Source organism: Canis lupus, chromosome 18 (genome assembly GCF_011100685.1).
Source record: "Canis lupus familiaris isolate Mischka breed German Shepherd chromosome 18, alternate assembly UU_Cfam_GSD_1.0, whole genome shotgun sequence".
Lineage (NCBI taxonomy): Eukaryota > Metazoa > Chordata > Mammalia > Carnivora > Canidae > Canis > Canis lupus.
The window spans coordinates 6,952,238-6,966,906 of NC_049239.1; the positions used below are offsets into that span (position 1 = coordinate 6,952,238).

The 14,669-nt window shown below is 36.2% G+C and overlaps 1 protein-coding gene across 3 annotated transcripts in view; it reads right to left on the reverse strand.

The window, feature by feature from the left end:
- Nucleotides 1–14,669, reverse strand: part of HECW1 (HECT, C2 and WW domain containing E3 ubiquitin protein ligase 1) — a 440,242-nt gene that overhangs the window by 195,360 nt on the left and 230,213 nt on the right. For all 3 annotated transcript variants that reach the window (XM_038562644.1, XM_038562645.1, XM_038562646.1), the window contains one exon: nucleotides 2,706–2,800. In XM_038562644.1, the coding sequence (XP_038418572.1) occupies nucleotides 2,706–2,800 (95 nt within the window). The remainder of the gene's footprint in view (nucleotides 1–2,705; nucleotides 2,801–14,669) is intronic.

Here is a 14,669-nt window from a genome sequence, read left to right on the forward strand (position 1 = left end):
AAGTCCTTAAACCAGACTGCAAACACTTATTTCACCCAGAAGGCTGCTAGATTATATCAGTAACTAAACTGAGATTTTTTTCAGCTCCATCACCAGATAGCCAAATGGTTATGTAACCAAAATGGCACTTCCTGCCTGTCTCACAGATGTGCTGTGAATCAACTAAAATAAGGCAAGTGAAACTCTCCGAAGAGTGCACCAGGCTGTAATAGCCACTAGCTTAGCTATTATAAAACCCAACTGCACTTCTGCAGGAAAATGCATACTCCCTCTGCGGATGACTCCAACATGGCAGTGCGAGGACTCCTCTCCGTTCCTGGCATCATTTGGCCTTATGATCTGGTGCTCACATGTGTGGGGATTAGGAACAGAAACAACAGTTGTCTGTGGAACATACATAAAAGGTCAACCCAAGTGTCTACTGATTTATAGGAGAAAGTCATTAAGGGGATGATCATGAGGATGACAGCATTTCAAAAGTACGTCAAGCTATCCGAGATTTAAGTATAAGCAACGCTGGCACAGGTGGGATAACAACGATGAGGTTGGGGCTGACTCAGATTCAATGCAATCTCCTGACCTTTCCTGTCAAACAGTAGCTTGAAGCACTTCCCATGCTGTTTCCTCTTCTCAGACAGCCCTTGCTTTTTGTTGGCAGCTCCTGGAAAGCCTGTTTGTTGACAGTTTATCCCACTTCGTAAAGCTTGTCTACTGTGCAATCCAGGCAGTTTTCCAGGTAGTTGGCACCTTGTTCCAGGTGGTTGGCACCTCTTAGGCTTACACTGCATACCTCTGTGATGATATGTATTGCATTTTGCATTGGTCCGAGAAGCAGATTATATCTGGAGTCCCCAGTAGGCTGAGTACAGAAAAGCCAAATGCTCCAGAGAGTCCTCTCTAAAAAAGGAATCCTAAAGATTTCAGGGCTGCCCAAGCTCACACACAGTACCACTCCAGGCAGAAACAGGTGAAGAACTCTCCTCCCCCATTCCAGTCTTGAGTCAAAAAGGCTTGTCCATCAATGGGCAAGCCCATCCTGGCTGAGAAATCAGTGTGTCTGGAGAGAAGCTGCCTCATTGCATGACATGCTGTGCCTGCGTCTGTAAGGCTTTTCCTGAGTCAGCTTCCTCCACTTCCACCCTCCTTTCTTCTCTCCTGTGTGTTCAGGGTCTCCCTGCTTTATCTACCTTGTGTCTGGTTCAGCCCCAGCTCCAGCTTTGCCACCTTGGATTTAGCTGACGCTCCTTGCCTTGACAATTGGCTACTTATATCAGGGCCTCTTTGGCTTTTCCAGGTACCCTCTTTTGAGAATTCCCCACATGTGATGGGCCCAGAGAGCAGAGTTTGGCACTCTGGGAATACTTCTCTAAATCACCACACTTATGTTTCTGTCTTACCCAGTAAAGTGACAGACATCACTCTCCAGTCTGTCTGGCTACTGCAGGAAAAAATGGTACAACCAGTCAGAAATGCAGACGGTCCCTCTCTCTCTCTGCCCTTGCCTCCTGCTATATGTGATCTGACAGGAAGCCCTGGACCTCCTCTCTGGCCAGAATCCAGTTCTGCACCAGCTCTATGGATGGAGGCAGCCCAGCCCATGGCTCCAAGGCCTGCTTATCTTGCTTATACCACCAAGGACTCAAGTCATTCATCTTCCACACCCTGAAGAACTGACTTATGAACCAGCAAACCCAAGTCTTTAGAGGCAAAGTTCTTTCTTTCTTTTTTTTTTTTTTTTTTGAGGCAAAGTTCTTTCCAAATAATTCATATTTTATTTCAAATTTTCCTGCGGGAGCCCAATGTGGGGTTTGAACTCACAATCCTCAGATCAAGACCTGAGCAAAAATCAAGAATCCAATGCTTGGCTGACTGAGCCATCCAGGCTCTTTCTTTTTTACACGGAAGAAACCAAATCTTTTTTACTTACATCACCCTGACAAAGTCCTTACTGGTTTTTGGTCAGCCTCCCCCACTGAGAAATCTTTAATTTATGTGAAAAGGAAGTGGAATGCCACTTGATAGCAGATTTCAGCTAATCAGATGTATTGAAAATGAAGGTACGAAACACCACAAAGATGCAAACTAGACTGTAATTTAGGAAAAGGCAGCATCTATTATTGGAGTACTGAGCAAAACCAGAGAGGAACAAACAAAAGATGTGTCTTAAATCCTTGGTCTGCAACTGTGAGCAAGCTCAGGTACACTTAGGCACTGCAGGCAGTTTCCTCATTCATATAAAGGAAAAAAGGACCAGCGATTATAGTCTTTTCTAGGTCTACTATTTCATTATTCTATAACCAAAATCAGTCTGAGTTTACAAATTTCTATTCCATAAACTTATTTATAAGCCTAAAAAGAAATTAAAACGTATGAAAATATAAATACTTAAGACCAAGGAATTTTTAAAAAATACGTTCTAAAGGAACATTTGTTATTCACTGCTAGTAAGCATGAATCTATTACGAACATCTCACTATTGAAGTCTAACATTTCTCAAACAAAAAGTGATGCAATTTTAATAAGTTTGCCTTTGGATCCCATTCCTTTTCACTATTTTGAGATGCATTTCTATCTACTTATCATAATCTACCACTATATCCCCATATGTGTGTACACACACATACACACATACACACACACACAAAATGGGAAAGCCAAGAAATACCAGGGTTAGCTCTGACCAAAGAGGAAGAAATGGGACTTACAGGAGCTGCAGAGTTTTTGACTGTGACACTGGGGGTGGTGGCTCGGAGGGCTCCACTCACACCATGGTAGTATTTGAAGCAGATCTTAGTTTCAGCTGAAAAACAAAAATTGCACGGTACTGAGAAGCAGAGTAGAACCCACAAAGATACATCCATTTCCAGAGGGACACCCCAGGAACTGCCATGTAGTTCCTCCTATGAGGCAGGCAGGCCACATCTGATGATGCTTATTCAACTTGTGGCTCCTTGGACAGATCTGACATCTTTCTAAATATCTGTCATCAAAAATTGGTCTTTGTACCCAAGTGAAATCTATTATTCCAACTTCTTGGAATGGAATAATTCTCAGCATCCATCCTATCCCATTAGAGGTTATTTGTTTTAAACCCTTAATTCTAAGATTCTAGGTGGTTTGATGCCTACCACCAGTCCACCAGTTCTGTAATTTTTGGTTATTTAATTGTGATTAGTGGTTTGTATCTTGGCAATTTGGAGGAGGACTTTGAGAAGTTACTGAAATACATGGATGGGAGGCATATTTTATATTTTCTAAACCAAGATACACATCAACGATAAACTCTTTGCATCATAGTTTGCTTTTCTTCAAAATCCTGTCTATGTAAATAGAAAAGATATGGTCTTGGGGGCCTACGCTGCCTGAGTTTGCATTTCAACTGCATTATTGACAATCTGTGAGACACAAGCAAGTCCCTTAACTTCCCTCAACTCATGTTCCTTGTAAAATAAATAGAACTAACGATAGTACCTACCTCACAAGGTATTGGACAAGTAAATAAAAGTTCTTAAAGTGCAAATAGTGCATGATGAGCATGATGACTAAAGACAAAATCTGTGGCCAACCTGAGTCTAGTTCATTTGAAGGTGACCTGCTTTTCCCAATTTACTGTTTGTAGGATTTTTCCTTTAAATTTGAAAAATTTGCCGGGCTATGTGTTAGCCCTTTGTATTAATTTTGTTTGCAACAACATGAGAAATCTCCACTTTGAGATCCTGTTTCTCAAATCTGGGAATTTGTCATCATTGATAATGTTTCAAAAAATAATGTCCACAATTTTCTTAGTGTGTATTTTAGATATGCTCTTTACAGAAAATATAGACAATGAGAAAAGTATAAAAAAATTTTCCGTGACTGTCCTTATTAACATATAAGATTATAAGCTTTAATATTATATGTAATACAGTAAAATAATAATGTAATAAAACTGCATTTTAAAAATTAGCATTAAACAAACAGGTTCAACTATCAAACCTTTGTTGACAACATTCTTTGCATTGAATTGATTTGTAATTTTAAGTGTTCCTGTAATTTTGAAAATTTGGGCTGTTCCCTAAAAATGAATGACTTTTTGAAAATTATGTGGAGTTCAAGTTTGCTCCCTAGGATAATGGAGCAAAACATGATGGTTACCCACCCAATATCCATTCTCCCTTTCCTCCTTAATGACAAAATCTCAATTTTATTTTGGGTGGCAATGTCCAACTAAAATACTATGTTTTGGAGCCTCCCTTGCAGATAACATTTTTGTTGTTTTCTATTGTTACTTTGGGGTTTCTGTTATCTGTAAACTTTATTATATGTAGAAAGGCTTCTTGACATAGAAAATATGAGTATTGCAATATTATTCTTTAGAAGATGTGAATATTTTAAGGATTCTCCCTTTTTGTGGCCAATCTGCTTTCCAAAATGCACTTTACACTTTCATGAGAAAATGTAGCTCTGACCATTTAATGGAACCCTTGTTAATATTAAGCATTATCAACTAAATATAAGCTTAAAATAATATTTGACTTTTATTCCATGTATTTGATTAATAGTGAGATTAAACATTTTTTCATCAAATTTTAATTAGCCATTTGTATTTACTCTTTCTTATCCATTGAACCATACTTGTCATGATTTCCCACTGCCTGGATGAAACCTGAGTGCCCACCTTTTAGTGGATATGTTTTTAATTCAGATATGTCAACACTTTCCATTTCCCTTCTTGAGTTATTCTTTCCCTGTGATGATTTTGCATTATTGTTGATTGCCTTTAAGGTCTTGGTGGACAATCTTACAACCTAGTTCTGCATTCCCCAAGGCACCTGCATTCCCCAAGTTGCACCTATGTGCAACTTGTCTGCACATAGTTAGGTATACACATCCAGATCCACTATTGCTTCAGCCTGGAAGGCAAATGTCTTATAGGTTAGGGATCATGGAGGGACACTGAATAAAGCAGTGAGCCTATATAACTGGGCAACCTCACTGAGCCTGTGCAATTCAAGTAACTCTGTCTGTAGGTGCCAGTGACATTAGCAAGGAGGGGCCAATAATCTCACCTCAAGCACAGTTGGATGGAAGGAAATTTTAGATAATGGGCATTCTGAACAGGCACTACTAGCTTCCCTTTCAAATAAAATTATTCCAATGCCTTTAAGTAAGAATGATCAGGGTAGGTAAGAACCATATGATCCTCTCAGAAAAAGCATTTGACAAAATAGAGCATGCATTCCTGATAAAAATCTTCAAAGTAGGGATAGATAGAACATACTTCATCAGCATAAAGTCCATATATGAAAGACTCAAGGCTAATATCACCTTCAAAGTGGAAAAACTGAGAGCTTTTCCTCTACAGTCAGGAACAAGACAGGGATGTCCACTCTCACCATTATATTTAACACAATACTGGAAGTCTTAGCCTCAGCAATCAGACAACAAAAAGAAATAAGGCAACCATATTGACAGGGAGAAGTCAAACTTCCACTCTTTGCAAATGACACAATACTCTATGTAGAAAACCTGGAAGACATCACCCCTCCATTGCTAAACCTAATACATGAATTCAGCAAAGTTGTAGGATATAAAATCAATGTACAGAAATCTGTTGCATTTCTATACACCTATAATGAAACACCAGAAAGAGAAATCAAGGAATTGATCCCATTTACAATTGCACCAAAACACATAAAATACCTAGAAATAAATCTAACTAAAGAAGTAAAATATCTGTACTCTGAAAACTATAGAATACTTGTGAAAGAATTTGAAGAGGACACAAAGAAATGGAAAAGCATTCCATGCTCATGGATCAGAAGAACAAACATTGTTAAAATGTCTATATTACCCAAAACAATCTACATATTTAATGCAATCCTTTTCAAAATACCACCAACATTTTTCACAGAGCTAGAATGAACAATCCCAAAATTGGCACGGAACTACAAAAGACCCCAAGCAGCCAAAGCAATCCTGAAAAAAGAAAAGCAAAACCAGAGACATTATGATTCTGGACTTTGAGCTATATTATAAAGCTCTAGTCATCAAGACAGTATGGTACTGGCACAAAATCAGACACACAGATCAGTGAAACAATAGAAAATCCAGGAGTGGATTTAATCTTTGACAAAGTAGGAAAGAATACCCAGTGGAAGACAGATAGTCTCTTCAACAAATATGTTGAGAAAACTGGACAGCAATATGCAGAAGAATAAATCTGGACCACTTTCTTACACCGTACACAAAAATAAATTCACAATGGATGAAAGACCTAAATGTGAGACAGAAATCTATCAAAATCCTAGAGGAGGACACAAGCAACTTTTTTGACCTCGGCAGTAGCAATGTCTTACTAGACACATCATCAGAGGAAAGGGAAACAAAAACAAAAATGAACTATCAGGACTTCACACCAAAATAAAAAGTTTCTTCACAGTGAAGGAAACAACAAAACTAAAAGGCAACATATCAAATGGGAGAAGATACTTGGGTTAGTATCTGATAAAGGGTTAGTTCCAAAATCTATAAAGAACTTATCAAACGCAACACCCCCAAAGTAAACCATCCAATTAAGAAATGGGCAGAAGACATGAATAGAACATTTTTCCAAGGAAGATATAGACATGGCTAACAGACTTATGAAAAGATGCTCAACATCACTCATTATCAGGGAAATACAAAACAAAACCAAGATGAAATACCAATTCATACCTGTCAGAATGGCTAAAATTGAGGATGTGGAGAAAGGGGAATCCTCTTACACTGTCGGTGGGAATACAAACTGATGCAGCCACTCTGGGGGACAGTATGAAGGTTCCTCAGAAAGTTGAAAATAGAACTACTCTATGATCCAGCAATTGCACTACTAGGTATTTACCCAAAGGATGCAAAAATACAGATACAAAGGGGTACATGCACTCCGATGTTTATAGCAGCATTATCAACAATAGCTAAACTATGGAAAGAGCCCAAATGTCCATTGCCTGATGAATGGATAAATAAAATATAGTGTATATATATATATGTATATATATACAATGTGATATTACTCAGCCATCAAAAAGAATGAAATCTTGCCATTTGCAACAAAATGGATGGAGCTAGAGTATTATGCTAAGTGAAATAGGTCAGTAGGAGAAAGACCCATATGGCTTGATCTCACTCATGAGGAATTTAAGACAGAAAATAGATGAACATATGGGAAGGGGGAAAAGAAGAAAAAAAAGAGAGAGGAAACAAACCATAAGTGACTCTTAACAATAGAGAATGAACTGATTTGATAGAGGGAGGTGGGTGAGGGATGGGCTAGATGGCTATTAAAGAGGGCACTTGTGATAAGCACTGGGTATTGTATGTAAAGTGATGAATCCCTGAATTCTGCTCCAGAAACCAATATTGCACTATATGTAAACTAACAAAATTTAAATTAAAAAAACATTGATGAGAGAAACTCAGGGTGCACAAAAAATGGAAAGACATTCTCTGCTCATGAATTGGAAGAATATTGTTAAAATGTATATACTACCCAAAGCAATCCATACATTTAATGCAATCCATGTCAAAATACCAATAGCATTTGTCACAGAACTAGAGCAAAAGATTCTAAAATTTGTATGAAACCACACACACACAAAAACCCAAATAGCCAAAGCAATCTTGAAAAAGAAAAGCAAAGTTGGAAGAAGCACAATTCCAGACTTCAAGTTATATTGCAACGTTGTAGTCATCAAAACAATATGGTACTGGCACAAAAATAGACACAGAGTTCAATGGAACAGAATAGGAAACCCAGAAATTAATCTTCAACCATATGCTCAATTAACTTTCAACAAAGTAGGAAAGAATATTCAATGGAAAAGGACAGTCTCTTCAACAAATTGTATTGGGAAAACTGGACAGCAATATACAACGAAAGAAATTGGATCGCTTTCTTACACCACACACAAAAATAAATTCAAAATGGATTAAAGACATAAATGTTATACCTGAAACAAACAAACAAACAAACAAACAAGGCCCAGAAGAGAACACAGACAGTAACTTCCATGACATCAGACATAGCAACTTTTTTGCAGATATGTCTCCTGAGATGAGGCAAATAAAACCAAATATAAACTATTGAGACTTCATCAAAATAAAAAGCTTCTGCACAGTGAAGGAAACAATCAACAAAAAGTAGAAAGCAACCTACAGAATAGGAGAAGATATTTGCCAATGACACATCTTATAAAAGATTAGTATCCAAAGAACTAATAAAACTCGACACCCAAAATACAAAGAATCCAATTAAAAACTGGGCAGAAGACATGAACAGACATTCTCTAAAGAAGATATCCAGATGGCCAACAGACATGAAAAGATGTTCATCATCACTTACCATCAGGGAAATGCAAATTAAAACTACAATGAGCTATCATTTCACACTGGTCAGAATGGCTAAAATCAACAACATAAGAAACGACAGGTGTTAGCAAGGATGTGGAGAAAAAGGAGCCCTCATGCACTATTTGTGGGGATTCAAAGGGGTATGGCCACTGTAGAAAACAGTATGGAGATTCCTCAAAAAGTTAAAAATAGAAACACCCTGCAATCCCGAAATTTCCCTACTGAGTATTTACTGAAAAAATACAAAAACAATGGGCAGCCTTGGTGGTTCAGCGGTTTAGTGCCTCCTTCAGCCTAGGGTGTGATCCTGGAGACCCAGGATGGAGTCCCACGTCAGGCTCCCTGCATGGAGCCTGCTTCTCCCTCTGTCTGTGTCTCTGCCTCTCTCTGTGTGTCTCTCATGAATAAATAAATAAAATCTTAAAAAAAAAAAAAAACAGGGGATCCCTCGGTGGCTCAGCGGTTTAGCGCCTGCCTTCGGCCCAGGGCGCGATCCTGGAGTCGCGGGATCGAGTCCCACGTCGGGCTCCCTGCATGGAGTCTGCTTCTCCCTCTGCCTGTGTCTCCACCTCTCTCTCTATGTGTCTATCATGAATAAATAAATAAATCTTAAAAAAAAAGCAAAAACACTAATTCAAAGAGATACATGCACTCTTATGTCTAGAGCAGTGTTATTTCCGATAGCCAAATTATGGAAGAAGCCCAGGTGTCCATCAATTAATGAATGGATAAAGAAGATGTGGTGTGTGTGTATAATGGAAATTTATTCAGACATAAAAAGAATGAAATCTTGCCAATTGCAACAATGTTGATGGAACTTGAGGGTATTATGCTAAGTGAAAGAAGTCAATCAGAGGAAGACAAATACCATATGATCTCACTCATATGTGGAATGTAAGAAAAAAAAGAAGGGGAAAAAGTCAGAGACAAATCAAGAAACAGACTTTTAGTTAAAGAGAACAAACTGATGGGTACTGAAGGGGAAGTGGGTGGAAGAATGGGTTAAATGGGTGACGGGGATTAAGGTGTGCACTTGTCTGATGATCACAGGATGATGTATGGAATTGTTGAATCACTAGATTGTACACCCACAACTAATATAACACTGTATGGCTAACTAACTGGAATTAAAATTAAAACTTAAAAAAAGAAAATTAAACTAAAACTTAAAAAAATAGAACTACCATAGGATCTGGCAATCCTACTGGGTATTTATCCAAAAGAACCAAAATCAGGATCTTGAAGAGATATTTGCACTTCCATGTTCACTGGACCACTATTCACAATAGCCAGGATGTGGAAACAACCTAAAGGTCCATGAATGGATGAATAAAGAAAATATGGTATATATAACTATATATATATATATATGTATATATATATATGTATATATATCTTCAAAAAGAAGGTCTTCAAAAAGAAGGAAACCTAAAATATGCAACAACATGGATGAAACTTGAGGGCATTATGCTAGGTGAAATAAGTCAGTCACAGGACAAATACTGTCTGATTCCACTGCTACGTGGTATCTAAAATAGTCAAATCATTGAAGCAGAGAGTAGAATTATGGTTTCCAGAGGCTGTCAGGAAGAGGGAAATAGGGAATTGAAAAATCAATGGTGTAAACTGTCAGTTACACAAGATAAGTAAGTTCTAAGTTGTATTAAATTATTCCTATAGTTATCAATACTATATTGTGCTGGTAATATCTGGTAAGAGGGTGTATCTCATGTTAAATGTGTTTACTACAACAGAATAAAAGTAAAAATAGTAAAAATAGAAAAATAAAAGTTATAACAAACTGGTCTTAACAGTTAATTAGCATTTAACATGTACCAGATCATAGTCATGTCATTTTGTAATTTTGATTCTCACAAAATACCTACAAAGTGTAGGAATTATTATTAATCTTTTTTTAAGTGCTTAGTACAATGCTTGGCATATAATAAGGCCTCAACAAATGTCATCTATCATTCTTTTTTTTTACATCTAAAAGCAATGAGGCCAAAATGTGAAGCTAATTATACAAGGTCACACAATGGTTGGTTCATGGAATCTGGGATTTTAGTAAACATATTAACTTTCCATTTTGATTTGTCTTTTAAAAACTTGTAATAAGTCAAGATTGTTGACAATCTTGTAGGCAATAGCAAACTTACACTTACACTGCAGTACTAGGTAATGCAGAAAACATCTAGTAAGGCTGGAAAGATACAGACATAAGTCTTCCAGAAGTAAGAGTGCCAGATAAAATATAGGATACTCAATTAAATTTGAGTTTCAGATAAACAGAGGATACATTTTAGTATAAGTCTGTTCCAATTATTACATGGAACAGACTTATACTAGAAAAGATATTCATTGTTTACTTCAAATTTAAATTTAGGAAGGTAGTCTTGGGATATTTCCCCTCTAAAATTGGAAATCCTAGCCTGAAGTCATCAGAGACCTGGTAAGACAATGGGAATACCGAGGACGACAAGATTCAGAAAAAGAAAACTATAGATGGGCCTAGGATTTGGGGTTGCTGTTTCCCTAGTTGGTGCTGGGGGTTGTGCTGATTCTAAAAAATGCAGCTGAGAAACTGAAAAAAGTGAAAAGAACTCCTTTCAGACTTGTAGGGCTAAGGGGATCAAATTAAGGATTTAGAAACTGCCAAAGAGGAGGACTCTGGTAAATCCTTCATGATTCAAGTTGGAACTCTGAACAGCAGAAAAGATCTGCTGTTGAGAATATACCTGCTCTTGCCCTTCAAATCATTTCAAGTCTTGAAATTCAATTGAGCTTATTCTGGATTGCTAGAATATCACCCAGAAGGAAATGTAAATCCTCTTAGGAGGGAAAGAACATCATTCTAAGTCTCAAATTATTTCTACAAATTTTCATTTACAATGTCTAGTTCTCAATGAAAATGGTCCAGGCACACTAAGCAACATACAAAATACCAATAAAAAAGTGGGCTTTATAAGTTAACTCATATGGCTTCTAGATATGGGTGTTACCAGACACAAGCTTTATTGAACATATACTGAAAACGTTCAAGGAAATAAAAGACAAGATCGAAAATATCAACAAAGAATGAAGCCTATAAAAATGAACCAAACGGAAATTCTGGATCTAAAAAACTACAATTTTGAAATAGTGTACTCAATAGATGGATTTTAAAGTAGATTACACAAAACACATGAGCATATTTAGGGAACTGGAATATAGGTCAGGAAAAATTTCAGAATGAAGCACGCAGAGAAAAAAGGTATAAAATATAAAAGAGAAGAAACATATGGGATACTAGGGGGTGGTCTAAAATATGTATAAATTGAAATCCAAAAGAAGAGGAGAGAGACAATGGTGTTAAAGCCAAAAATTCTCCAAAAGTGAAAATTTTCCAAAAAGTTCCAAAAGTTATAAAAAACATCTAGCGATAGATTCAAGAAACTCTATGAATCCAAAAAGAACACAGCACACAGACATCACTGTAAAACTTTGAAAAAGAATAGAAAAATCACATCTCCAACCAATGAAATTAAGAGCTAGATTATCTTCATAGGAACAACAATTTGACAGAGGACTATTCAGTATCAACAGAAACCACAGAAAACAAAGGAATGACAGCTTTACTGTGTTAAAATATAACTGTTATGTAGAATTCTGCAACCCAGAAAAATATTCTTTAAGAATAAGGTGATTATTCCCATTGCTGTCTGGACATTGCACAGATTGCCAGCACCATGAATATCTGAACTTCATAGCAAATTTTTAGCTATCCATATGTTACAATGTCTGCAAAGCAGAAATGCCCAAATCTTATGAATCAAAATATGATCAGAGTTGATGACTGAGAAAGACACTTGGACCAGCACAGAAGTAAAATGCCTTCCTTTGTGAACCACTTATTTGTGCAGAAAGAAACAAATTACCTATGCAATAACATTCTGTAGCAAGAAAAAGGAGCTTAAATCTACCAATATTTCATTTGTGAAAGAGATGTGAGACATCCAGGAAAAGCAATTTTAAGAAGTTATAATAATTGCATGAGAGTCAGTCCCAACAGTTATCTAAAGGAGTAATGGAGAGTACAATATTTTCAAATGCTCAAAAAGATCAAGAAGCAATGGAGAGGAAGTGGAGATAAAAGAATTCTCATGTACTGTTGGTGGGAATGCAAATTGGTGCAGCCACTGAGGAAAATAGGATGGAGGTTACTTAAAACATTAGAAAGTAGAATGATCATATGATCCCATAATTCCACTACTGGGTATTTACCCAAAGAAAATGAAAACACTAATTTGAAAAGATATATGCACACCTATGTTTATTGAAGGATTATTTACAATAGTAAATAAAGATATGGAAGGAGCCATTCCAAGATATGGAAGGAGCCCAAGTGTCTATTGATAGATGAATTGCTAAGGAAACTGTGATATATACACACACACACACACACACACTACACACACATACACACACACACTGGAATATTACTCAGCCATTAAAAAAATGAAATCTTGTCATCTCCAATGACATGTGTGAAGTTAAAGGGTATAATGCTAAGTGAAATAAGTCAGAGAGAGACAAACACCATATGCTTGCAGTCATATGTGGATGTAAAAAACAAAACAAAGAGACAAAAACACAGACTCTTACAGCACTATATGTTAATTATACCTCAGTAAAAAAAACAATAAGATACAAATTAAATTTTGAATTTGAAGAATACTTAGCTTCAGTAAGAGGAAGTATTAAGAGCAATATTTTTAAAGAAATAATCAACATTAATGATATAAATCTTCTTAGGTCTCCCAGTCTACCCTACATAGCAATATGTTCTTTTGTGTTTGTTTTTTTCATAAAATGGAATTAAATAGAAAAAACAATATTGAATTAAATAGATTTTAAAAAATAGGTAGCTTAGACAAAGGCTGTGATTTTTGACAAAAACAAAAGGAAGGACTTCCTAATAAACGGGAATAAATGGAATTAGTGTTCATTGACAAGGTGTCTAACATTGAAGATTCCATGATATATGTAAATAGTTAATACTGGAAAAGTTTTAATTAAAGCTGATATTGTCTGTTAGATATCTTGAAGGCAGAGTTTTATTAAAGCCTCTCATGTATCAGGCTCTGGTTTTGGACTGATATCAGAATGAAGCAGTCACCTTTTATATACGATGTCCTATAATATTTCATTTTAGCAGTTTGCATTCAAGAACTCCTTCAAAAAAAGAAAATTATGTAAGTGTGAAAGCCATAAGAAGTTGTACCTATGATCTCATTCATATGTGGAATTTAAGAAACAAAACAGAAGATCATAGGGGAAGAGAGGAAAAAATAGAACAAGACAAAATCAGAGAGGAAGACAAATCATAAGAGACTCTTAATCATAGGAAATAAACTGAGGGTTGCTGGAGGGGTGGGGGTGGAGGGATGGGGTAACTGAGTGATGGACATTAAGGAGGGCACGTGATGTAATGAGAACTGGGTGTTATATAAAACTGATGAATCACTGAACTCTATATCTGAAACTAATAATACATTATATATAAATTTAATTTAAATTTTAAAAATGCAAAAATCCTGTCATTTGCAAAGATGTGGATGGAACTAGAAGGTATTATACTAAGTGAAATAAGTCAATCAGAGAAAGACAATTATCAGATGATCTCACTCAAATGGAAAATTTAAGAAATGAAACAGAGGATCATAGGGGAAGCAAGAAAAATAAAATAAGACAAAATCAGAAAGGGAGACAAACCATAAGAGATTCTTAATCATAGGAAACAAACTGAAGGTTGCCGGAGGGGGTGGGAGGACAAGCCAACTGGATGATGGGCATTAAAGAAGGCACGTGATGTAATGAGCCGGGTATTATATAAGACTGATGAATCAGTGACCTCTACCTCTGAAAACCAAAATACATTATATGTCAATTAATTGAATTTAAAAAAAAGCAGTTGTACTGAAAAAACTTTGTTCTATTATAAATAGCTCTGAAAAAAATGGTGTTTTCACCTGGCACTCAAATGATATTTTTGTAGTAAAATTCTTATTCAAGTAAAATATGACTATTAGAAAAAAAGAAAACCTTACTGTATTACAGAATATCAAATTGATTTGTCAAAATTTTGTAATTTGGAAGATATTATCTCACTTAAATCTGTACTTCCAGAAGTGGTTTAGAATGTTGTATTATGGACTAATTATATTAACTTTGTAATTTGAAAATAATTGAAAAAAATGAAGTCATAAATTTTGAATAAGCAGAGGAGATATTCGATCTTTAAGTATTTCAGATTTGCT